Source organism: Aphelocoma coerulescens, unplaced genomic scaffold (assembly GCF_041296385.1).
Source record: "Aphelocoma coerulescens isolate FSJ_1873_10779 unplaced genomic scaffold, UR_Acoe_1.0 HiC_scaffold_345, whole genome shotgun sequence".
NCBI classification, from domain to species: domain Eukaryota; kingdom Metazoa; phylum Chordata; class Aves; order Passeriformes; family Corvidae; genus Aphelocoma; species Aphelocoma coerulescens.
This window is the reverse complement of record NW_027183688.1, coordinates 43,717-70,218: the sequence shown is the minus strand read 5'-3', so window position 1 is coordinate 70,218 and position 26,502 is coordinate 43,717. Positions and strand designations below refer to the sequence as shown.

At 49.7% G+C, this 26,502-nt stretch overlaps 1 protein-coding gene across 3 annotated transcripts in view; it reads right to left on the bottom strand.

Annotated features, from left to right (window-relative positions):
• Positions 1–26,502, bottom strand: part of PRMT5 (protein arginine methyltransferase 5) — a 34,528-nt gene continuing 8,026 nt past the window's right edge. The window contains exons 6-17 of one of the 3 annotated variants that reach the window (XM_068999351.1): positions 24,613–24,662; positions 22,864–23,027; positions 21,554–21,715; positions 19,500–19,577; positions 17,832–17,890; positions 14,919–15,041; positions 13,345–13,520; positions 10,731–10,840; positions 8,313–8,406; positions 4,834–4,950; positions 1,962–2,026; positions 1–256 (exon numbers count right to left, since the gene is read on the bottom strand). In XM_068999351.1, the coding sequence (XP_068855452.1) occupies positions 104–256; positions 1,962–2,026; positions 4,834–4,950; positions 8,313–8,406; positions 10,731–10,840; positions 13,345–13,520; positions 14,919–15,041; positions 17,832–17,890; positions 19,500–19,577; positions 21,554–21,715; positions 22,864–23,027; positions 24,613–24,662 (1,351 nt within the window). In that variant the 3' untranslated portion in view covers positions 1–103. The remainder of the gene's footprint in view (positions 257–1,961; positions 2,027–4,833; positions 4,951–8,312; positions 8,407–10,730; positions 10,841–13,344; positions 13,521–14,918; positions 15,042–17,831; positions 17,891–19,499; positions 19,578–21,553; positions 21,716–22,863; positions 23,028–24,612; positions 24,663–26,502) is intronic. The other 2 variants (XM_068999352.1, XM_068999353.1) reach the window with 2 other exon arrangements.

Sequence of the window (26,502 nt, the reverse complement as noted above, 5' to 3'; positions counted from 1 at the left end):
TGGGGGTGCGGGGGAGGGGCGGCGGCCCCGCCCCGCTCCTTTATTGGCTCGGTCCGTCCGTCCGTCCGTCCGTCCGTCGGTCGGCCGGCGCGGGGCCCCCCCCTCAGAGGCCGATGGTGTACGAGCGCCCCGTGGGGTTGTGCAGGGCCGAGCAGGCCGGGCCGGTCACCGCCCACTCGTACCACACCTTGCTGGCCGTGGCCACGCGCCAGAAGGCCACCGACACCTCCTGGCCGGCCCGCACCGGCACCGGCTGCTGCGGGGGGGAGGGGAGAGACGGGGGGGAGGGGAGTCAGCTCGGCCACGCCCACCAAGATGGCTGCCGGGGTCATAGGCAGTGGCCACGCCCACCAAGATGGCGGCCGGGGTCATAGGAAGTGGCCACACCCACCAAGATGGCGGCAGGGGTCGTAGGGAGTGGCCACACCCACCAAGATGGCGGCAGGGGTCGTAGGGAGTGGCCACGCCCACCAAGATGGCCGCCATTAGCACTGAAAGGGGCCACGCCCACCAAGATGGCTGCCGGGGTAATGGAGAGTGGCCACACCCACCAAGATGGCTGCCAGGGTTGTAAGCAGTGGCCACGCCCACCAAGATGGCGGCCAGTGTTGTAGGGAGTGGCCACGCCCACCAAGATGGCGGCCGGGGTTATAGGGAGTGGCCACGCCCACCAAGATGGCCGCCATTAGCACTGAGAGTGGCCACGCCCACCAAGATGGCGGCCAGGGTCGTAGGGAGTGGCCACGCCCACCAAGATGGCCGCCATTAGCACTGAGAGTGGCCACGCCCACCAAGATGGCGGCCGGGGTCGTAGGGAGTGGCCACGCCCACCAAGATGGCGGCTGGGGTTATAGGGAGTGGCCACGCCCACCAAGATGGCGGCTGGGGTTATAGGGAGTGGCCACGCCCACCAAGATGGCCGCCATTAGCACTGAGAGTAGCCACGCCCACCAAGATGGCGGCTGGGGCCGTAGGGAGTGGCCACGCCCACCAAGATGGCCGCCATTAGCACTGAGAGTGGCCACGCCCACCAAGATGGCGGCCACCATTAAACACCCCCAAGATGACAGCCAAGCTTGGCCACGCCCCCAAGATGGCGGCCGCCATTAGACCCACCCAAGATGGCCGCCACCATTAAACACCCCCAACATGGCGGCCGCCACTAAACACCCCCAAGATGGCGGCCCCCAAGCTGACCCCGCCCCAAGATGGCGGCGCCCAAAACTCCCCAAAATTTCCCCCTTTTCTCCCAAATTCCCCCAAATATTCTCCTTTTTCCCCAAAATTTCCCCAAAATTTCCCCTTTATCCCCAAATTCCCCCAAATTCCCCCAAGATGGCGGTGCCCGCGCTGACCCCGCCCCCAAGATGGCGGCGCCCAAAACTCCCCCAAATTTCCCCCTTTTTCCCCCAAATTCCCCCAAATATTCTCCTTTTTCCCCCAAATTTCCCCCAAATTTCCCCAAATATTCTCCTTTTCCCTAAAATTTCCCCAAAATTTCCCCAGAATTTTCCCTTTATCCCCAAAATCCCCCTGAATTTCCCCCAAATTTCCCAAAAATTCCCCCATTTCCCCCCAAAACCCCCCAAAATTTCCCCGTTCTCCCCCAAATTTCCCCCCCTAAAACTCCCCAAAATTTCCTCCTTTTTCCCCCTTTTTCCCCCAAATTCCCCCAAAATTTCCCCAAAATTTCCCCAAAATTTCCCCTTTATCCCCAAATTCCCCCAAATTCCCCCAAAATTTCCCCCAAATTCCCCCCAAATTTCCCCAAAATTTCCCCTTTATCCCGAAATTCCCCCAAATTCCCCCAAAATTTCCCCTAAATTCCCCCAAAATTCCCCCAAATATTCTCCTTTTCCCCCAAAATTTCCCCAAAATTTCCCCTTTATCCCCAAATTCCCCCAAATTCCCCCAAATTCCCCCAAGATGGCGCCCCCCGCGCCGCCCCCGCCCCCGCTGACCTTGATGGGGAAGAAGATGGGGAACCACGAGAACAACCCCGGCGAGTGCGTCTCGGGCCGGATGCCTGCCAAGGACCCAAATCCGCCCCTTTTCACCCCAAAATCCCGCCCGGCCCCACCCCCGCCGCCATTCCCGACCAATCGGGGCCGCTTTGGCCTCAAATTCGGCCGTTTTCGACCCAAATTTCCCCGTTTTCATCCCAAAATTCCCCATTTACATCCCCAAAATTTCCCATTTTAGACCCAAATTTCCCCTTTTTAGACCCAAAATTCCCCATTTTCATCCCAAAATTCCCCATTTTCATCCCAAAATTCCCCATTTTCATCCCAAAAAATCTCCCATTTTAGTCCCAAAATTCCCCATTTTCATCCCAAAATTCTCCCATTTTAGACCCAAAATTCCCCTTTTTAGACCCAAAATTCCCCATTTTCATCCCAAAAAATCTCTCGTTTTCGTCCCAAAATTCCCCATTTTCATCCCAAAACTCTCCCTTAATAGTCTCAAATTCTGTCATTTTCTCCCCAAATTTCCCCCAAATTCCCTCATTTTAGTCCTAAAATTCCGTTTTTCCCCAAATTCTCCCATTTTCTCCCTAAATTTCCCCATTTTCTCCCCAAATTCCCCCATTTTAGTCCCAAATTCCCCAAATTCTCCCATTTTCCTCCCTAAATTTCCCCGTTTTTTCCCCAAATTTCTCCATTTGAATCCCCAAATTCACCAAATTTCCCCATTTTCTCCCCAGTTTTCCCATTTTTTCCCCAAATCCGCCCTTTTTCACCCCAAAATCCGGCCCGGCCCCACCCCCCCCGCCATTCCCGACCAATCGGGGCCGCTTTGGCCTCAAATTCGGCCGTTTTCGACCCAAATTTCACCGTTTTCATCCCAAAATTCTCCTGTTTTCCCCCCAAATTTCCCCATTTTCCCCCCAAATTTCCCCATTTTCCCCCATTTTCCCTCCAAATTTCCCCATTTTCCCCCCAAAATCCCCCATTTTCCCCCAAATTTCCCCATTTCTCCCCAAATTTCCCCATTTTCCCCCAAAATCCCCCATTTTCCCCCCAAAATCCCCCATTTCCCCCCAAATTTCCCCCTTTTCCCCCAAAATCCCCCATTTTCCCCCAAATTTCCCTTTCCCCCCCAAAATCCCCCATTTTCCCCCCAAATTTTCCCCATTTTCCCCCCAAATTTCCCCCCAAATTCCCCCTTTTATCCCCATTTTCCCCAAATTTCCCCATTTTCCCCCCAAATTTCCCCATTTCCCCCCAAATTCCCCCTTTTATCCCCATTTTCCCCCCAAATTTCCCCCCAAATTTCCCCCTTTTCCCCCCCAAATGTCCCCATTTTCCCCCAAATTTCCCCATTTTCCCCAAATTTCCCCATTTTCCCCCCAAATTCCCCCTTTTACCCCCATTTTCCCCCAAATTCCCCCTTTTTCCCCCAAAATCCCCCATTTCCCCCCAAAATCCCTCATTTTCCCCCCAAAATTTCCCCATTTTCCCCCCAAATTTCCCCATTTTCCCCCCAAATTTCCCCATTTCCCCCCAAATTCCCCCTTTTATCCCCATTTTCCCCCCAAATTTCCCCCCAAATTTTCCCCATTTTCCCCCCAAATTTCCCAAATTCCCCCTTTTTTCCCCATTTTCCCCCAAATTTCCCCATTTTCCCCCCAAATTCCCCCTTTTACCCCCATTTTCCCCCAAATTCCCCCTTTTTCCCCCAAAATCCCCCATTTTCCCCCAAAATCCCTCATTTTCCCCCCAAAATTTCCCCATTTTCCCCCCAAATTTCCCCATTTTCCCCCCAAATTTTCCCCATTTCCCCCCAAATTCCCCCTTTTATCCCCATTTTCCCCCCAAATTTCCCCCCAAATTCCCCCTTTTTTCCCCATTTTCCCCCAAATTTCCCCATTTTCCCCCCAAATTCCCCCTTTTACCCCCATTTTCCCCCAAATTCCCCCTTTTTCCCCCAAAATCCCCCATTTTCCCCCCAAAATCCCCCATTTCCCCCCAAATTTCCCCATTTCCCCCCATTTTCCCTCCAAATTTCCCCATTTTCCCCCCAAAATCCCCCATTTTCCCCCAAATTTCCCCATTTCTCCCCAAATTTCCCCATTTTCCCCCAAAATCCCCCATTTTCCCCCCAAAATCCCCCATTTTCCCCCCAAATTTTCCCCATTTCCCCCCAAATTCCCCCTTTTATCCCCATTTTCCCCCCAAATTTCCCCCCAAATTCCCCCTTTTTTCCCCATTTTCCCCCCAAATTTCCCCATTTTCCCCCCAAATTCCCCCTTTTTTCCCCATTTTCCCCCCAAATTTCCCCCCAAATTCCCCCTTTTATCCCCATTTTCCCCCAAATTTCCCCATTTTCTCCCCAAATTCCCCATTTTCCCCCCAAATTTCCCCATTTCCCCCTTTTTCCCCCCAATCCCCCATTTTCTCCCCAAATTTCCCCATTTTCCCCCAAATTTTCCCCCAAATTTTCCCCATTTCCCCCCAAATTTCCCCCTTTTCCCCCCCAAATTTCCCCATTTTCCCCCAAATTTCCCCATTTTCCCCAAATTTCCCCATTTTCCCCCCAAATTCCCCCTTTTACCCCCATTTCCCCCCAAATTCCCCCTTTTATCCCCATTTTCCCCCCAAATTTCCCCATTTCCCCCCAATTTTCCCCATTTCCCCCCAAATTTCCCCATTTCCCCCCCAAATTCCCGTTTTTCCCCCTTTTCTCACCCTTCCCGACCCCGCCCCTCCAAGCCCCGCCCCCTTTAGGCCCCACCCCTTTAGGCCCCGCCCCTTTAAGCCCCGCCCCCTTTAGGCCCCGCCCCTTTAAGCCCCGCCCCCTTCAGGCCCCGCCCCCTTCAGGCCCCGCCCTCACTGAGGGTGACGTCACCGTAGAGCCGCGTCTCGAAGTAGCCGGCGAAGCCGTGCAGGACGGTGGCCACCTGCACCTGCCAGGTGAGCTCCGTGTAGCGGCTGTTGTCCGGGCACGCCTCTGGAAAAACCCGGAATTCCCAAATTCCCAAAATCCCCCCAAAATTCCCACCTTTTGCCCCAAAATCCCGCCGTTTTTACCGCTTTTTTTCCCTTTTTTTTTGCATTTTTTTGCATTTTTTTTGCATTTTTTTTGCATTTTTTTTGCATTTTTTTCGGATTTTTTATGGATTTTTTGTGGATTTTTCATGGGTTTTTGGGGTTTTTTTTCATGGAATTTTAAAGGGAGTATTCCCAGATTTTTGGGGGTTTTTCCCAGATTTTTTAGGAATTTTTGTGGAATTTTTCTGATTTTTTTCCCCCGATTTTTTGTAGATTTTTTTCATGGAATTTTTGGGGTTTTTTCCCAATTTTTTGTAGATTTTTGGGGTTTTTTTCACGGAACTTTTTTGGAATTTTTCCCAGATTTTTTGAGGTTTTTCCCAGATTTTTTGGGAATTTTTTGGGATTTTTTCTGATTTTTTTTCCCCGATTTTTTGGGGATTTTTTTTGAATTTCTGAGGCTTTTCCCCAGATTTTTTGGGGATTTTGGGGGAATTTTTGAGGCTTTTTCCCCAGATTTTTTGGGGGATTTTTTGGGGAATTTTTGAGGCTTTTTTTCCCAGATTTTTTGGGGGATTTTCCGGCAATTTTGGGGGATTTTTCCTGCAATCCACCTGCACCTGCCAGGTGAGCTCCGTGGAGCGGCTGTTGTCCGGGCACGCCTCTGGAAAAACCCGGAATTCCCAAATTCCCAAAATCCCCCCAAAATTCCCACCTTTTGCCCCGTTTTTACCGTTTTTTTCCCTTTTTTTTTGCATTTTTTTTGCATTTTTTTTGCATTTTTTATGGATTTTTTTCGGATTTTTTATGTATTTTCTTGGATTTTTTTATGGATTTTTAATGGATTTTTTGGGGGTTTTTTTCATGGAATTTTAAAAGGAATATTCCCAGATTTTTGGGGGTTTTTCCCAAATTTTTTGGGAATTTCTGGGGAATTTTTCGGAGTTTTTTCCCCGATTTTTTGTAGATTTTTGGTGGAATTTTTGGGCTTTTTTTCCCGATTTTTTGTAGAATTTTGGTTTTTTTTCACGGAACTTTTTTTGAATTTTTCCCAGATTTTTTGAGGTTTTTTTTCCTGGGATTTTGGGCTTTTTCCCCCCGAATTTTTGGCCGATTTTTTGCCAAATTTTTGTGCCTTTTTCCCGGGATTTTGGGCTTTTTTCCCCAAATTTTTAGCGGAATTTTTGGGGTTTTTTTCCTGGGATTTTGGGCTTTTTCCCCCAAATTTTTGGCGGATTTTTGGCAGAATTTTTGCCTTTTTTTCCTGGGATTTTGGGCTTTTTCCCCCAAATTTCTGGCAGATTTTCGCCAAATTTTTGTGCCTTTTTCCTGGCATTTTGGGCTTTTTCCCCCCGAATTTTTGGCCAATTTTCGTCGGATTTTTTGCGTTTTTTTCCCTGCGATTTTGGGTGGATTTTTTACAGAATTTTTGCAATTCTTTCCCGGGATTTTGGGGTTTTTTCCCCCCGAATTTTTGGCGGAATTTTTGGGGTTTTTTTTCCTGGGATTTTGGGCTTTTTCCCCCAAATTTTTGGCAAATTTGTGGCGGAATTTTTGGCGGTTTTTTCCCTGGCATTTTGGTGTTTTCCCCCCGAATTTTTGGGGTTTTTTTCCTGGCATTTTGGGCTTTTTCCCCCCAAATTTTTGTGCCTTTTTCCTGGCATTTTGGGCTTTTTCCCCCCAAATTTTTAGCAGAATTTTTGGGGCTTTTTCCCTGGGATTTTGGGTTTTTCCCCTCGAATTTTTAGCAGAATTTTTGGGTTTTTTTTCCTGGCATTTTGGGCTTTTTCCCCCCGAATTTTTGGGGTTTTTTTCCTGGCATTTTGGGCTTTTTCCCCCCGAATTTTTAGCGGAATTTTTTGCATTTTTTTCCTGGGATTTTGGGCTTTTTCCCCCAAATTTTTGGCAAATTTGTGGCGGAATTTTTGGCGGTTTTTTCCCTGGGATTTTGGGCTTTTTCCCCCCGAATTTTTGGGTTTTTTTTCCTGGCATTTTGGGCTTTTTCCCCCCGAATTTTTGGGGTTTTTTTCCTGGCATTTTGGGCTTTTTCCCCCCAAATTTTTGTGCCTTTTTCCTGGCATTTTGGGCTTTTTCCCCCCAAATTTTTAGCAGAATTTTTGGGGCTTTTTCCCTGGGATTTTGGGTTTTTCCCCTCGAATTTTTAGCAGAATTTTTGGGTTTTTTTTCCTGGCATTTTGGGCTTTTTCCCCCCGAATTTTTGGGGTTTTTTTCCTGGCATTTTGGGCTTTTTCCCCCCGAATTTTTAGCGGAATTTTTTGCATTTTTTTCCTGGGATTTTGGGCTTTTTCCCCCAAATTTTTGGCAAATTTGTGGCGGAATTTTTGGCGGTTTTTTCCCTGGGATTTTGGGCTTTTTCCCCCCGAATTTTTGGGTTTTTTTTCCTGGCATTTTGGGCTTTTTCCCCCCGAATTTTTGGGGTTTTTTTCCTGGCATTTTGGGCTTTTTCCCCCCAAATTTTTGTGCCTTTTTCCTGGCATTTTGGGCTTTTTCCCCCCAAATTTTTAGCAGAATTTTTGGGGCTTTTCCCCTGGGATTTTGGGTTTTTCCCCTCAAATTTTTAGCAGAATTTTTGGGGTTTTTTTTTCCTGGGATTTTGGGCTTTTTCCCCCCGAATTTTTGGCAGAATTCTTGGTTTTCTTGTTCCTGGGATTTTGGGCTTTTTCCCCCCAAATTTCTGGCAGATTTTCGCCAAATTTTTGTGCCTTTTTCCTGGCATTTTGGGCTTTTTCCCCCCGAATTTTTGGCCAATTTTCGGCCGATTTTTTGCGGTTTTTTCCCTGCGATTTTGGGTGGATTTTTTACAGAATTTTTGCAATTCTTTCCCGGGATTTTGGTGTTTTCCCCCCAGATTTTTGGCGGATTTTCCGCCAAATTTTTGTGTCTTTTTCCTGGCATTTTGGGCTTTTTCCCCCCAAATTTTTGGGGTTTTTTTCCTGGGATTTTGGGGTTTTTCCCCCCAAATTTTTGGCGGATTTTTGGCGGTTTTTTCCCTGGGATTTTGGGTGGATTTTTTACAGAATTTTTAGGGTTTTTTCCTGGCATTTTGGGCTTTTTCCCCCCAAATTTTTAGCAGAATTTTTGGGGCTTTTTCCCTGGGATTTTGGGTTTTTCCCCCCGAATTTTTAGCAGAATTTTTGGGTTTTTTTTTCCTGGGATTTTGGGCTTTTTCCCCCCGAATTTTTGGCCGATTTTCGGCCGAATTTTTTGCGTTTTTTTCCCCGCGATTTGGGGTGCATTTCCCCGGATTTTTCCCAGGGTTTTTCCCAGCTTTTGGGGGGGTTTTTCCGGAACTTTCCGCACCTGGATTTGGGTGCTCGAAGGTGAAGCAGGGCTGGGGTGGCGCCACCTGGTGGAAGTTGTGCAGCCGCACCACGTACGGGGTCTCGAACTGGGCCTGCAAAATTCCCCCAAATTTCCCCCAAATTTCCCCCCATTTTCCTCCTTCAAACCCCCATTTCCCCCCATTCTTCCATTTTCCCCAAAAATTTCCCCATTTCAGCCCCAAATTTCCCCATTTTAGCCCCAAATTTCCCCATTTTAGCCCCAAATTTCCCCATTTCAGCCCCAAATTTCCCCATTTTAGCCCCAAATTTCCCCATTTTAACCCCAAATTTCCCCATTTTAGCCCCAAATTTCCCCATTTCAGCCCCAAATTTCCCCATTTCCCCCCAAATTTCCCCATTTTAACCCCAAATTTCCCCATTTCCCCCCAAATTTCCTCATTTTAGCCCCAAATTTGCCCATTTCTGCCCCAATTTTCCCCATTTTAACCCCAAATTTCCCCATTTTAACCCCAATTTTCCCCATTTCAGCCCCAAATTTCCCCATTTTAACCCCAAATTTCCCCATTTTAACCCCAAATTTCCCCATTTCAGCCCGAAATTTCCCCATTTTAGCCCCAAATTTCCCCATTTTAGCCCCAAATTTCCCCATTTCAGCCCCAAATTTCCCCATTTTAGCCCCAAATTTCCCCATTTTAGCCCCAAATTTCCCCATTTCAGCCCCAAATTTCCCCATTTCCCCCCAAATTTCCCCATTTTAACCCCAAATTTCCCCATTTTAGCCCCAAATTTCCCCATTTCAGCCCCAAATTTCCCCATTTTAGCCCCAAATTTCCCCATTTTAGCCCCAAATTTCCCCATTTTAGCCCCAAATTTCCCCATTTCAGCCCCAAATTTCCCCATTTCCCCCCAAATTTCCCCATTTTAACCCCAAATTTCCCCATTTTAGCCCCAAATTTCCCCATTTCAGCCCCAAATTTCCCCATTTCCCCCCAAATTTCCCCATTTTAACCCCAAATTTCCCCATTTCAGCCCCAAATTTCCCCATTTTAACCCAAATTTTCCCCATTTCAGCCCCAAATTTCCACATTTCAGCCCCAAATTTCCCCATTTTAGCCCCAAATTTCCCCATTTTAACCCCAAATTTCCCCATTTCAGCCCCAAATTTCCCCATTTCCCCCCAAATTTCCCCATTTTAACCCCAAATTTCCCCATTTCCCCCCAAATTTCCTCATTTTAGCCCCAAATTTGCCCATTTCTGCCCCAATTTTCCCCATTTTAACCCCAAATTTCCCCATTTTAACCCCAATTTTCCCCATTTCAGCCCCAAATTTCCCCATTTTAACCCCAAATTTCCCCATTTTAACCCCAAATTTCCCCATTTCAGCCCGAAATTTCCCCATTTTAGCCCCAAATTTCCCCATTTTAGGCCCAAATTTCCCTCAATTCTTCTGTTTTTTCCTAATTTTAACCCCAAATTTCCCTTTCCCCCCAATTTTCCCCTTTTTTCCCCCCTTCCCCCCAAACATCCCCCTTTTTTCCCCCTTTCGCCCCAAATTTCCCTCTTTTTCCCCCCAAATTTCCCCTTTTCCCCCATTTTCCCCTTTTTTCCCCCCATTTCTCCCCAAATTTCCCCCTTTCCCCCCAGATTTCCCTCTTTTTTCCCCCAAATTTCCCCCCTTTTCTCCCATTTTCCCCCAGAATTTCCCCTTTTTCCCTTTTCCCCCATTTCTCCCCAAATTTTCCCTGAATTCCCCCCTATTTTCCCATTTTCCCCCAAATTCCCCCAAATTTCCCCCCAATTTCCCCCCAAATTTTCCCAATTTTTCCCCAATTTTCTCCCCAAATTTCCCCCTTTTTCCCCCACTTCCCCCCAATTTCCCCCCCAATTTTCCCATTTCCTCCCCAATTTTCCCCCATTTCCCCCCATTTCCCCCCAAATTTTCCCAATTTTCCCCCCAAATTTCCCCTCAATTTCCCTTTTCCCCCTTTTTCCCCCCAATTTTCCCCAATTCCCCCCAAATTTCCCCCCCAAATTCCCCCTTTTTCCCCCTTTTCCCCCCAAATTTCCCCCCAATTCTCCCCCAAATTTCCCCCCAATTTTCCCATTTCCTCCCCAATTTTCCCCCATTTCCCCCCAAATTTTCCCCCATTTCCCCCCAAATTTTCCCAATTTTCCCCCCAAATTTCCCCCTTTTTCCCCCACTTTCCCCCAAATTTCCCCCCAATTTTCCCCATTTCCCCCCAAATTTCCCCCCAAATTTTCCCCCCAAATTGCCCCTTTTCCCCCTTTCCCCCCCAAATTCCCCATCCCCCCCAATTCCCCCATTTTCCCCCACATTTCCCCCCATTTCCCCCCCATTCCCCCCCATTTCCCCCCCCTTTTTCCCCCCTCCCCTGCCCGTTTTGCCCAAAATCGCCCTTTTTCGCCCCAAACCTCGGGGTGCCGGTCGTGCTCGCGGCAGCCCCGGACCTCGTTGTAGAGCTTCGAGGAGGACACGGGCGCCAGGAAGGAGGTGTAGGATTGGGGGATGGACACCCCGTCCGCTGCGTTTGGGGCCAAAAACCCCAAAATCGGGGCCGGGAAGGCGACCAGGGAGACCCCCCCGAGATCCCCGCGGCCCTTCCTGGCCCCAAAAGCCCCTTTTTTCCACCCAAAATTCCCTTTTTTCCACCCAAAATTCCCTTTTTCAACCCAAAATGCCCTTTTTTCCACCCAAAATCCTCTTTTCCTGGCCCCAAAATCCCCTTTTTTCCACCCAAAATTCCCTTTTTCAACCCAAAATCCCCTTTTTCAACCCAAAATCCCCTTTTTCTACCCAAAATTCCCTTTTTTCCACCTAAAACCCCCTTTTTTCGCCCAAAATCCTCTTTTCCTGACCCAAAATCCCCTTTTTCCACCCAAAATTCCCTTTTTCAACCCAAAATCCCCTTTTTTCCACCTAAAATTCCCTTTTTTCCACCCAAAATCCTCTTTTCCTGACCCAAAATGCCCTTTTTTCCACCCAAAATTTCCTTTTTCAACCCAAAATCCCCTTTTTTCCACCTAAAATTCCCTTTTTTCCACCCAAAATTCCTTTTATTCCACCCAAAATCCCCTTTTTTCCACCTAAAATCCCCTTTTTTCGCCCAAAATCCTCCTTTTCTGACCCAAAATCCCTTTTTTCCACCCAAATCCCTTTTTTTTGACCCAAAATCCCCTTTTTCTACCCAAAATTCCCTTTTTCCCACCCAAAATCCCCTTTTTTCCACCCAAAATCCCCTTTTTTCCACCCTAAATCCCCTTTTTCTACCCAAAATCTTCTTTTTTCCACCCAAAATCCCTTTTTTCACCCAAATTTCCCTTTTTCTGTCCCCAAATCCCCTTTTTTTCACCCAAAATGCCCCTTTTTCAACCCAAAATCCCTTTTTTTTGACCAAAAATCCCCTTTTTCCACCCAAAATCCCCTTTTTTCCACCCAAAACTGCAGTTTTTCACCCCAAAACCCCCTTTTTTTACCCCCAAAATCCCCTTTTTTCCACCCAAAATCCCCTTTTTACCCCCAAATTTCCCTTTTTTATACCCAAAATTCCCATTTTTCCACCCAAAATCCCCATTTCCCCTTTTTTCCCCATTTTTTCCCAATTTTTCTCCCCAATTTTTTCCCTCTTTTTTCCCAAATTCTTTTCCCCACTCCCCCCTTTTCCTTCTCCCTTCCCCCACCCTTTCCCCCCATTTCCCAAAAAATTTTCCAATTTTCCCCCCACTTTTGTGCCAAATTTCCCTTTTTTTCCCCCAAATTCATCCCCCCATTCCTTCCCCCATTTTTTCCCCATTTTTCCCAATTTTTCTCCCCAATTTTTTCCCTCTTTTTTCCCAAATTCTTTTCCCCACTCCCCCCTTTTCCTTCTCCCTTCCCCCACCCTTTCCCCCCATTTCCCAAAAAATTTTCCATTTTTCCCCCACTTTTGTGCCAAATTTCCCTTTTTTTCCCCCAAATTCATTCCCCCATTCCTTCCCCCATTTTTTCCCCATTTTTCCCAATTTTTCTCCCCAATTTTTTCCCGCTTTTTTCCCAGATTTTTTTCCCCACTCCCCACTTTTCCTTCTCCCTTCCCCCACCCTTTCCCCCCTTTTCCCCTAAAATTTTCCCATTTTTCCCCCACTTTTGTGCCAAATTTCCCTTTTTTCCCCCCAAATTCATCCCCCCATTCCTTCCCCCATTTTTTCCCCATTTTTCCCAATTTTTCTCCCCAATTTTTTCCCGCTTTTTTCCCAAATTCTTTTCCCCACTCCCCCCTTTTCCTTCTCCCTTCCCCCACCCTTTCCCCCCATTTCCCAAAAAATTTTCCAATTTTCCCCCCACTTTTGTGCCAAATTTCCCTTTTTTTCCCCCAAATTCATTCCCCCATTCCTTCCCCCATTTTTTCCCCATTTTTCCCAATTTTTCTCCCCAATTTTTTCCCTCTTTTTTCCCAAATTCTTTTCCCCACTCCCCCCTTTTCCTTCTCCCTTCCCCCACCCTTTCCCCCCATTTCCCAAAAAATTTTCCATTTTTCCCCCACTTTTGTGCCAAATTTCCCTTTTTTTCCCCCAAATTCATTCCCCCATTCCTTCCCCCATTTTTTCCCCATTTTTCCCAATTTTTCTCCCCAATTTTTTCCCGCTTTTTTCCCAGATTTTTTTCCCCACTCCCCACTTTTCCTTCTCCCTTCCCCCACCCTTTCCCCCCATTTCCCCTTAAATTTTCCCATTTTTCCCCCACTTTTGTGCCAAATTTCCCTTTTCCCCCCATTTTTCCCCATTTTCCCCATTTTTTCCCCATTTTCCACCCAATTTTTTCCCTCTTTTTTCCCCGATTTTTTTCCCCACTCCCCCCTTTTCCTTCTCCCTTCCCCCACCCTTTCCCCCCATTTCCCCTTCAATTTCCCCATTTCCCCCCCGCTTTTGTGCCGATTTTCCCCGCCCTTCCCCCCATTTTCCCCCCGTTTTTTTCCCCGTTTTCGCTCATTTTTGCCCCGTTTTTGCCCGTTTTCGCCCGTTTTCTCCCCGTTTCTGCCCTCGCTCTCACCCTTGAGGCAGCCCCTGGCCCCGTCCAGGCACTCTGGGGACAGCTCGTTGTCCCCGAAGGAGCCCAGCAGCTCCGACACCACCAGGTCCGCCGGCTCCGGCGCCGCCCAGCCCCGCATGTCCCGCGACACCACCGACACCTGCGAGCCCCACTCCTCCCACTGGCAGTTCTCCAGCCTTCATTAGCGTTAATTAGCCTTAATTAGCTTAAATTAGCCTTAATCGGCTCGTTAATGGTCTTTAATTCCCGCCCTGATCGATTCCGATAAGGGATCGATAAAACCCCACTGATCAATAACCCTCCCGGGACCTCCCCCTGGTGGCTTTCCCTCCTTAATTAGCCCTAATTAGCCTTAATTAGCCTTTACTAGCCTTAATTAGCATTGATTAGTTCATTAATAGCTTTTAATTCCCACCCTGATCGATTCCGATAAGGGATGAATAAAACACCCGGGATCAATAACCCTCCCGGGACCTCCCCATGGTGGTTTTCCAGCCTTAATTAGCCCTAATTAGCCTTAGTTAGCCTTAATTAGCGTTAATTGGTTCATTAATAGCTTTTAATTCCCACCCTGATCGATTCCGATAAGGGATCAATAAAACCCCGGTGATCAATAACCCTCCCGGGACCTCCCCCTGGTGGCTTTCCAGCCTTAATTAACATTAATTAGCCTTAATTAGCATTAATTAGCATTAATCGGTTCGCTAACGGTCTTTAATTCCCGCCCTGATCGATCCCTATCGATCCTTATTGATCCCTATCAATCCCTATCAATCCCTATTGATCTCTATCGATCCCTATTGATCTCTATCGATCCCTATTGATCTCTATTGATCATTATCAATCTCTATCGATCCCTATTGACCCCTATCGATCCCTATGGACCCCTACTGATCCCTATTGATCGCTATCGATTCCTATCGATCTCTATTGATCTGTATCCATCCCTATCGATCCCTATTGACCCCTATTGATCCCTATTGATGTCTATCGATCCCGATCGATCCCGATCAATCTCCATCGATCCCTATTGATCCCTATTGGTGCTATCGCTCCCTATCGATCTCTGTTGATCCCTATCAATGTCTATCGATCCCTATCAATCCCTATTGATCCCTATCAATCCCTATCGCTCCCTATCGATCCCTATCGCTCCCTATCGATCCCTATCAATCTCTATCGATCCCTATTGATCTCTATTGATCATTATCAATCTCTATCGATCCCTATTGATCCCTATCAATCCCTATTGATCCCGATCAATTCCTATCCATCCCTATTGATCCCTATTGACCCCTATCAATCCCTATTAATCCCTACTGATCCCTATCAATTCCTATCCGTCCCTATTGATCCCTATCGATCCCTATCGGCCCCTATCGATCCCTATCGCCCCCTATCGGCCCCTATCGATCCCTATCAATCTCTATCCATCCCTATTGATCTCTATTGATCCCTATCAATCTCTATCGATCCCTATCGGCCCCTATCGGCCCCTATCGATCCCTATCGGCCCCTATCGGCCCCTATCGATCCGTATCGATCCCGAGGGGCCCGGCCCCGCCCCCGCTCACGTGACCACGGCGTTGGGGTTCTTCTCGACGGCGTAGAGCCGGACCCGGGCCCCGGCCTGGCGAGCGGCCCTGAGCACCGCGGCCACCAGCGGCCCCCGGCCGGCGCCCAGCACCATCACCACCCTGGGGGCACCCAAAAAACCCCAAATCAGCCCAAAAATGGGGGCAGGAACCCCAAAAACCCCCAAAATCACCCCAAAACCACCCCAGAAACCCCAAAATCACCCAAAATAAACCCAAAATCAGCCCAAAATCAGCCCAAAATCAGCCCCGGCCGGCGCCCAGCACCATCACCACCCTGGGGGCACCCAAAAAACCCCGAATCAGCCCCAAAAATGGGGGCAGGAACCCCAAAAACCCCCAAAATCACCCCAAAACCACCCCAGAAACCCCAAAATCACCCAAAATAAACCCAAAATCAGCCCAAAATCAGCCCAAAATCAGCCCCGGCCGGCGCCCAGCACCATCACCACCCTGGGGGCACCAAAATTATCCAAAATCAGCCCAAAAATGGGGGCAGGAACCCCAAAAACCCCCAAAATCACCCCAAAACCACCCCAAAAACCCCAAAATCACCCAAAATAAACCCAAAATCAGCCCAAAATCAGCCCAAAATCAGCCCCAGCCGGCGCCCAGCACCATCACCACCCTGGGGGCACCAAAATTATCCAAAATCAGCCCAAAAATGGGGGCAGGAACCCCAAAAACCCCCAAAATCACCCCAAAATCACCCCAAAAACCCCCAAAATCACCCCAGAAACCCCAAAATCAGCCCCAAAAATGGGGGCAGGAACCCCAAAAACCCCCAAAATCACCCCAAAATCACCCCAAAAACCCCCAAAATCACCCCAAAACCACCCCAGAAACCCCAAAATCAGCCCAAAATCAGCCCCGGCCGGCGCCCAGCACCATCACCACCCTGGGGGCACCCAAAAAACCCCAAATCAGCCCAAAAATGGGGGCAGGAACCCCAAAAACCCCCAAAATCACCCCAAATCACCCCAAAATCACCCCAAAATCACCCCAGAAACCCCAAAATCACCCAAAATAAACCCAAAATCAGCCCAAAATCAGCCCAAAATCAGCCCCAGCCGGCGCCCAGCACCATCACCACCCTGGGGGCACCAAAATTATCCAAAATCAGCCCCAAAAATGGGGGCAGGAACCCCAAAAACCCCCAAAATCACCCCAAAACCACCCCAGAAACCCCAAAATCACCCAAAATAAACCCAAAATCAGCCCAAAATCAGCCCCAGCCGGCGCCCAGCACCATCACCACCCTGGGGGCACCAAAATTATCCAAAATCAGCCCAAAAATGGGGGCAGGAACCCCAAAAACCCCCAAAATCACCCCAAAAACCCCCAAAATCACCCCAGAAACCCCAAAATCAGCCCCAAAAATGGGGGCAGGAACCCCAAAAACCCCCAAAATCACCCCAAAATCACCCCAAAAACCCCCAAAATCACCCCAAAACCACCCCAGAAACCCCAAAATCAGCCCAAAATCACCCCAAAATCACCCAAAATCACCCCAAAACCACCCCAGAAACCCCAAAATCAGCCCAAAATCAGCCCCGGCCGGCGCCCAGCACCATCACCACCCTGGGGGCACCCAAAAACCCCAAATCAGCCCAAAAATGGGGGCAGGAACCCCAAAAACCCCCAAAATCACCCCAAAATCACCCCAAAATCACCCCAAAATCACCCCAAAACCACCCCAGAAACCCCAAAATCAGCCCAAAATCACCCAAAATCACTCAAAATCACCCAAAATCAGCCCCAAAAATGGGGTCAGGAACCCCAAAACGCCCAAAATCACCCCAAAAACCCCAAAATCAGCCCCAAAAAAGGGTCAGGAGCCCAAAATTTGGGAATTTGAGGAGTTTGGGCCATTTCGGGGTGGATTTTGGGGCGGTTTTTGGGATTTTTGGGGCAGAATTTTGGGGATTTTGGGATTTTGGGGAATTTTGGGGATTCCGAGCTGATCTGGGGCCAATTTTGGGGCAAATTTGGGCGATTTTGGGGCAGATTTGAGGATTTCGGGGCGAATTTTGGGGGGAATTTGGGGCTTTTTGGGCCATTTTGGGGCAGATTTTGGGGAATTTGGGGTAGAATTCTGGGAATTCGGGAATTTTGGGAATTCTGAGCCGATCTGGGGCCGATTTTGGGGCGAATTTGGGCGATTTTGGGGCAGATTTGAGGATTTTGTGGCCGATTTTGGGGGGAATTTGGGGCTTTTTGGGCATTTTGGGGCGGATTTTGGGGAATTTGGGGTGGAATTTTGGGAATTTGGGGAATTTGGAGAATTTGAGGAATTCTGAGCCGATCTGGGGCCAATTTTGGGGCAAATCTGGGAGATTTTGGGGCAGATTCGAGGATTTCGTGGCCGATTTTGGGGGGAATTTGGGGCTTTTTGGGCCATTTTGGGGCAGATTTTGGGGAATTTGGGGTGGAATTTTGGGAATTTGGGGAATTTTGGGAATTTGAGGAATTCTGAGCCGATCTGGGGCCGATTTTGGGGCGAATTTGGGCGATTTTGGGGCAGATTCGAGGATTTCGTGGCCGATTTTGGGGGGAATTTGGGGCTTTTTGGGCCATTTTGGGGCAGATTTTGGGGAATTTGGGGTGGAATTTTGGGAATTTGGGGAATTTTGGGAATTTGAGGAATTCTGAGCCGATCTGGGGCCGATTTTGGGGCGAATTTGGGCGATTTTGGTGCAGATTTGAGGATTTTGTGGCCGATTTTGGGGGGAATTTGTGGCTTTTTGGGCCATTTTGGGGCGGATTTCGGGGCAGTTTTGGGGGGATTTTGGGGCGGAATTTGGGGAATTCGGGGAATTTTGGGAATTTTGGGGGTTCGGAGGGGATCTGGGGCCGATTTTGGGGCGAATTCGGGCGATTTTGGGCACTCACTGGACGTTGGTCTCGCGCTGCCCCTCGGGGACCCGATCCTGGAGGCACCGGAAGATGGCCTGGGGGGGGGGGGATATGCAAATGTATGCAAATGAGGGGCGTGGCCACGCTGATTGTGCCGCTGTCCCGCCCCCCCATCCACGCCAGCAATGTAAATGAGGGGCGTGGCCTCAATTGCATATGCAAATGAGGCGCCAGCAGGCACCGATGTGTCTGGTTATGCTAATTAGGGGCGTGGTTATGCAAATTAGAAACGCCCGCCAACAAATGACGAGCGCGCCTATGCAAATGATGCCCTTCTTTATGCAAATTAGGGCTGCTTCATGCAAATGAGAAGCGTGTACATGCAAATGAAGCCACAAGCTGCTTAATTGGCCACAAACGAGTGGCGAGAATATGCAAATTGCGCTAATCCCTATGCAAATTAAGGCCACGCCCATGTAAATGAGGCTGCTGCATGCAAATGAGGGCATTGTGATGCAAATCGGGGTGATGGGATCGCCGTTAGGATTGCTTATATGTAAATGAGTGCAACTGCTATGCAAATCACTGCCCGGATTATGCAAATGAGAGGAGGAGTGGCAGATATTAACGCACGGAGGGCGTGGCCATGCAAATCATCGCCCTGAATATGCAGATCAGCTGGTTGAACGACGGCCATTCGACACGGCTAAGCAAATGGGCGTGTGATATGCAAATGAGATGCAAATCACCGCCAAGAGGCGTTGAAACCAGCGGGAAAGCAGGACTGGGCTATGCAAATGAGCTGGGATATGCAAATGAGATGCAAATCTCCTTCAAAAGGGCTTACACCCGGCTCCAATTCGAGGAAGACTATGCGAATGAGGCTGATATGCAAATGACCACGGCGATACGCAAATGAGATGCAAATCAGCCGGGGGGGGGGGGGCGTTAAACCCAGCGGCCAATCTGAATGTCTTCCGTGACATGCAAATGAGATGCAAATCAGCTCCACGCCGGGGTCAATCAGCGAGAAAAGCGACCGGCGCTACCAAAACGAGGCGGCATGCAAATGAGATGCAAATGAGCCTGCAGGAGACGTGGATGCCGTGGGAGATGCGAAGGGGGCGGAAATGAGATGCAAATAGGATGCAAATTAGATGCAGGCAATATGCAAATTAGCTGCACGCCGGGGTTAGTCAGCGAGAAAAGCGACCGGCGCTACAGGAACGAGGAAGGCGGCATGCAAATGAGATGCAAACGAGATGCAAATGGACCAGCGGGAGGCGCGGATGCCGTGGGAGATGCGAAGGGGGCGGAAATGAGATGCAAATAAGATGCTGGCAATATGCAAATTAGCTGCACGCCGGGGTTAGTCAGCGAAAGAAATGACTGGCGCTACCGGAACGAGCGAGGCGGCATGCAAATGAGATGCAAACGAGATGCAAATGGACCAGCGGGAGGCGCGGATGCCGTGGGAGATGCGAAGGGGGTGGAAATGAGATGCAAATCAGATGCAAATTAGATGCAGGCGATATGCAAATTAGCTGCACGCCGGGGTTAGCGAGAAAAGCGACCGGCGCTACTGGAACGAGGAAGGCGGCATGCAAATGAGATGCAAACGAGATGCAAACGGGCCCGCGGGAGGCGCGGAGGGGACGGGAATGAGACGGAAATGAGATGGAAATGAGATGCAAATGAGGGCACCTGCTGGTACTGGCAGTACTTGATGGGGTCCTTCTCGAACACCTCGTACGTCTGCGACTCCAGGTTGTCCATCAGCGGCTGCCGGGCCCCAAATTCCCGGGGTTTCCACCCAAATCGGCCCCGCCCACAAAGCCCCGCCCCCATCCCCGCTTTTCCCGCCAAAAATTTCCCGCTTTTCCCGCCAAAAAATTCCCGTTTTTCCCGCCAAAATTCCCCATTTTCTACCCAAAATTCCCACTTTCCCGCCAAAATTCCCCGCTTTTCCCGCCCAAAATTCCCACTTTTCTCACTCAAAATCCCCGCTTTTCCCGCCCAAAAATCCCCGCTTTTCCACCCAAAATTCCCGCTTTTCCCGCAAAAAAATTCCAGCTTTTCCAGCCAAAATCCCCACTCTTCCCGCCAAAAAATTCCCAATTTCCTACCTGAAATTCCCACTTTTCCCACCCAAAATCCCCGCTTTTCCCCCAAAAATTCCCCACATTTCCCGCCCAAAATTCCCACTTTTCTCACTCAAAATTCCCGTTTTTCCCACCCAAAATCCCCGTTTTTCCTGCCAAAAAATCCCCGCTTTTCCCGCAAAAAAATTCTTAATTTTCTACCCAAAATTCCCACTTTTCCCGCCCCAAATCCCCGCTTTTCCTGCCAAAATTCCTGCTTTTCCCACCCAAAATTGCTGCTTTTCCCGCCCGAATTTTCCGCTTTTCCCGCCCAAAATTCTTACTTTTTTACCCAAAATCCCACTTCTCCCGCCAAAATTCCCGCTTTTCCCGCCCAAAATTCCCACTTTTCTCACTCAAAATTTCCGTTTTTCCCGCCAAAAAATCCCCGCTTTTCCCACCCAAAATCCCCGCTTTTCCCCCAAAAATTCCCCACATTTCCCGCCCAAAATTCCCACTTTTCTCACTCAAAATCCCCGCTTTTTCCCACCAAAAAATCCCCGCTTTTCCCCCAAAAATTCCCCACATTTTCCGCCCAAAATTCCCACTTTTCCCACCCAAAATCCCCGTTTTTCCCGCCAAAATTCCCCACTCTTCCCGCCAAAAAATTCCCACTTTTCTCACTCAGAATCCCCGCTTTTCCACCCAAAATCCCTGGTTTTCTACCCAAAATCCCCGCTCTTCCCGCCAAAAAATTCCCACTTTTCCCGCCCAAAATGCCCCATTTTCTACCCAAAATTCCCCAATTTCTACCCCAAATTCCCATTTTTCACCCCGTTTTGACCAACATTCCTATTTTTCCCCCAAAATTCCCCCTTTTCCCACTCAAAATTCCCATTTACCCCTGATTTTGACCAAAATCCTCATTTTTTCCCCAAAATCCTCATTTCTACCCCAAAATCCCCGTTTTTCCACCAAAATCCCCATTTCTTAGCCCAATTTTTCCCCCCAAATTTTCCTCATTCCCCCCCCCAAATCCCCATTTATCCAAAATTCCCCATTTTTCCCCCCAAATTCCCCATTTTTCCCCAAATTTCCCCTTTTCCCCCCAAAATCCTCATTTTTCCCCAAAACTCTCATTTTTTCCCCAAATTCCCACATTTTCCCCCAAATTTTCCCCAGTTTTCCACCCAAATTTCCCTTTTTTTCCCCCAAAAAGCCCCATTTTTATCCCAAATTCCTCATTTTTGCCCATTTTTGCCCCGTTTTGGACCCAAATTTCCCCAAAATCCCCTCCCAGGTGAGGCCCCGCCCCTCCCATTTAAGCCCCGCCCCTTTCTCACTAAGCCACGCCCCCTTCCTCTTTAATTTAACCCTTTCCTACCCCATTTTTACCCATTTTTGCCCATTTCTGACCCATTTTTTGCCCGTTTCTCACCCAAATTTCGCCCCCAAGCCCCGCCCCTTTAGGCCCCGCCCCCTCCCATTTAAGCCCCGCCCCTTTCTCACTAAGCCACGCCCCTTCCCCTTATTTTAACCCTTTCCTTCCCCATTCTGACCTACTTTTGCCCATTTTTGCCCATTTCTGACCCATTTTTCGCCCGTTTCTCACCCAAATTTCGCCCCCCGAGCCCCGCCCCTTTAGGCCCCGCCCCCCCCCGGCCAGGCCCCGCCCACCTGCAGCGGGCTCTGCAGGTAGTCCTCGTAGCCGCGGGCGTAGAGCTCGTAGGCCGAGGGCGGGGGCCGGTGCTGGCCCAGGTGCTCCAGGTACTGCAGGTAGGCCGAGAGCGGGCGGCCGCCGTGCCGGGGACAGCCCTGCAGGATGATCTGCACGTCCAGCTGCGGGGGAAACCAGTACGGACCAGTATAAACCAGTATGGACCAGTACGGACCAGTACGGACCAGTATAAGCCACGATAAACCAGGATAAACTGCTATGGACCAGTATGAACCAGTATGGACCAAGGCGGCCGCCGTGCCGGGGACAGCCCTGCAGGATGATCTGCACGTCCAGCTGCGGGGGAAACCAGTACGGACCAGTATAGACCAGTATGGACCAGTACGGACCAGTACGGACCAGTATAAGCCACGATAAACCAGGATAAACTGCTATGGACCAGTATGGACCAGTATGGACCAAGGCGGCCGCCGTGCCGGGGACAGCCCTGCAGGATGATCTGCACGTCCAGCTGCGGGGGAAACCAGTACGGACCAGTATAGACCAGTATGGACCAGTACGGACCAGTACGGACCACTATAAACCAGGATAAATGACTATGGACCAGTATGGACCAGTATGGACCAAGGCGGCCGCCGTGCCGGGGACAGCCCTGCAGGATGATCTGCATGTCCAGCTGCGGGGGAAACCAGTATGGACCAGTATAAACCAGTATGGACCAGTACGGACCAGTATAGAGCACTATAGAGCAGTATAACCTGCTATGGACCAGTATAGACCAGTACAAACTGATACAAACCAGTATGGACCAGTATGGACCGGTATGGACTAGTATGGGCCAGGGGGTCATCAGGACCAGGGAAACCAGTACAGACCAGTATGGACCAGTACGGACCAGTATCAACCACTATAAACCAGTATGGACACATAGGAACCAGTATAAACCAGTACGGAGCAGTGTCGGATCCTCCCAGTCCCTCCCAGTTCCCTCCCAATCCCCTCCCAGTCCCTCCCAGTCCCCCCCAGTCCCTCCCAGTCCCTCCCAGTCCCTCCCAATCCCCTCCCAGTTCCCTCCCAATCCCCTCCCAATCCCCTCCCAGTCCCTCCCAGTCCCTCCCAGTTCCCCCCCAGTCCCTCCCAATCCCGTCCCAGTCCCTCCCAGTCCAAACCAATCCCCCCAAATCCCATTTTTCCCCCTTTCTCTTCCATTTTTAACCCTTTTTCTGCCGTTTTTTCCCCGTTTTTTCCCCCGCCGCTCCCTCCCAGTCCCTCCCAGTCCCTCCCAGTTCGTCCCAGTTTGCCCCAGTACCTTGAGCAGCTGCCCCAGCAGCCGCTGGTGCCCCCGGCCCAGCACTGGGAACCCCTTCTTGTTGGTGAGGAAGAGGCGGGTGGGGAGCAGCGCCGCCCTCACCGGCTCCCCCAGCCAGCGCGCCAGCGCCGGCGCCGACGGCAGGTCCGGGCCCAGCTCCAGGGCTGCGGGAAACCAGTACGGACCAGTATAAACCAGTATGGACCAGTATGGACCAGTACAAACCAGTACGGAGCAGTATAAGGCACTAGAATGGCTCCAAACCAGTTCAAACCAGTATAAACCAGCATAGGGGTAAGTTAGGGCCTAGATTTCTGCCAGATCAGCCCAGTATGAACCAGTTTAAACCAGTATAAACCAGTATAAACCACTATAAACCAGTATAAACCACTATGGACCAGTATAAGGCACTAGAATGGCTCCAAACCACTTCAAACCAGTCCAAGCCAGTACAACCCGGCTCCCCCAGCCAGCGCGCCAGCGCCGGCGCCGACGACAGGTCCGGGCCCAGCTCCAGGGCTGCGGGAAACCAGTACGGACCAGTATAAACCAGTATGGACCAGTATGGACCAGTATGAACCAGTATAAGGCACTAGAATGGCTCCAAACCAGTTCCAACCAGTACAAACCAGTATAGGGGTGAGTTAGGGCGTGGATTTCTGCCAGTTCAGCCCCGTATGAACCAGTTTAAACCAGTATGAACCAGTAGAAACCAGTACAGGCCAGTATAAACCACTATGGACCAGTATAAGGCACTAGAATGGCTCCAAACCAGTCCAAACCAGTATAGGGGTGAGTTAAGACCTGGATTTTTGCCAGATCAGCCCAGTAGGAACCAGTAGAAACCAATACAAACCAGTATAAACCAGTATGGACCAGTATAAACCACTATAGACCAGTATAAGGCACTAGAATGGCTCCAAACCAGTTCAAACCAGTTTAAACCAGTATAGGGGTGAGTTAGGACCTGGATTTTTGCCAGTTCAGCCCAGTAGGAACCAGTACAAACCACTACAAACCAGTATGGACCAGTATGAACCAGTACAAACCACTACAGACCAGTATAAGGCACTAGAGTGGCTCCAAACCAGTTCAGACCAGTACAAACCAGTATAGGGGTTAGGCCCTACCTTTCTATGCAAATCGCTCGAGGCCCCACCCCTTTATGCAAATCCCACCCCAAACCCCGCCCCTTTATGCAAATCTCGCCCACTGAGGCCCCACCCCCTTATGCAAATCCTGCTCTGAAGCCCCACCCCTTTATGCAAATGAACACATTTTCAGGCAAGGCCCCACATCTTTATGCAAATCCCGCCTTGAGGCCACGCCCCTTTATGCAAATCACCCCAAGGCCTCACTTTTTTATGCAAATCCCGCCCGTTGAGGCCCCACCCCTTTATGCAAATTGCCCCGAGGCCCCACCCATTTATGCAAATCCCACCTTAAGGTCCCTCCCCTTTATGCAAATCCCGCCCCAAGGCCCCACCCTTTTATGCAAATCACCACAAGGCCCTGCCCCTTTATGCAAATCCTGCCCTGAGGCCCCACCCCTTTATGCAAATCCCACTCAATGCCCCACATCTTTATGCAAATCCCACCCGATGCCCCGCCCCTTTATGCAAATCCCACCCGTTGAGGCCCAACCCCTTCGTGCAAATCGCCCCGAGGCCCCGCCCCTTTATGCAAATCCCACGTCGAGGCCCCGCCCCTTTATGCAAATCGCCCCCCCCCCGCGGCCCCGCCCCTCACCCAGCGCCACGCGTTTGTTGTAGTCCAGCAGCGTCCGGAAGTTGTGCCACCTGCGGGACCCAAAACGGCCCAAATTCACCCCAAAATCAGCCCAAATCAACCCAAAATCTGCCCAAATCAACCCAAACTGAGCCAAAACCCACCCAGGAACCCCAAAACATCCAAAAATCAGCCCAGAATGGCCCCAAATCAGCCCAAAATCAGCCCAAAATCCACCCAGGAACCCTGAAATGGCCCCAAATCAACCCAAAATCCACCAAAATCAACCCAAAATCCGCCGAAACCCACCCAGGAACCCCAAAACGGCCCCAAATCAGCCCAAAATCAACCCAAATCAACCCAAAATCCGCCAAAATCAACCCAAACTGAGCCGAAACCCACCCAGGAACCCCAAAACGGCCCAAATTCACCCCAAAATCAGCCCAAATCAACCCAAAATCTGCCCAAATCAACCCAAACTGAGCCGAAACCCACCCAGGAACCCCAAAACGGCCCCAAATCAGCCCCAAATCAGCCCAAAATCAACCCAAATCAACCCAAAATCCGCCAAAATCAACCCAAAATCCGCCAAAATCAACCCAAAATCCGCCGAAACCCACCCAGGAACCCCAAAACGGCCCCAAATCAGCCCAAAATCAGCCCAAAATCAACCCAAATCAACCCAAAATCCGCCAAAATCAACCCAAACTGAGCCGAAACCCACCCAGGAACCCCAAAACGGCCCAAATTCACCCCAAAATCAGCCCAAACCAACCCAAAATCTGCCCAAATCAACCCAAACTGAGCCGAAACCCACCCAGGAACCCTGAAATGGCCCCAAATCAACCCAAAATCAGCCCAAAATCAACCCAAATCAACCCAAAATCCGCCAAAATCAACCCAAACTGAGCCGAAACCCACCCAGGAACCCCAAAACGGCCAAAAATCGGCCCCAAATCACCCCAAAATCACCCCAAAATCTGCCCAAATCAACCCAAAATGAGCCAAAACCCACCCAGGAACCCCAAAACGGCCCAGATTCACCCCAAAATCCACCAAAATCAACCCAAAATGAGCCGATAATCCACCCAAGAACCCGGAATCTCCCAAATTCCCCCCAAAATCCCCAGTTTTTCCCCAAAAATCCCCATTTTTCCCCCAAATTTCCCATTTTTTATCCCAAATTTCCCATTTTTGCCCAAAATCCCCATTTTCCTCCAAAAATCCCCATTTTTAGCCCCAAAATCCCTGTTTTTCTCCCAAATTTCCCGTTTTTCCCCCAAATTCCCTGGTTTCCCCCAAAATCCCCACTTTTGCCCAAAATCCCCCTTTTGCCCAAAATCCCCCTTTTTCCCCCCAAAATCCCCTTTTTGCCCAAAATCCCCCTTTTTCCCCCCAAAATCCCCCTTTGCCCAAAATCCCCCTTTTTCCCCCCAAAATCCCCTTTTTGCCCAAAATCCCCCTTTTTCCCCCCAAAATCCCCCTTTGCCCAAAATCCCCCTTTTTCCCCCCAAAATTCCCCCTTTTGCCCAAAATCCCCTTTTTGCCCAAAATCCCCTTTTCCCCAAAATCCCCCTTTTTCCCCCCAAAATCCCCTTTTCCCCAAAATCCCCTTTTTGCCCAAAATCCCCCTTTTTCACCCCAAAATCCCCCTTTTGCCCAAAATCCCCCTTTTTCCCCCCAAAATTCCCCCTTTTTCCCCCCAAAATCCCCTTTTCCCCCAAAATCCCCTTTTTGCCCAAAATCCCCCTTTTTCCCCCAAAATCCCCATTTTCCCCCCAAAATCCCCTTTTTGCCCAAAATCCCCCTTTTTCACCCCAAAATCCCCTTTTTGCCCAAAATCCCCCTTTTTCCCCCCAAAATCCCCCTTTGCCCAAAATCCCCCTTTTTCCCCCCAAAATTCCCCCTTTT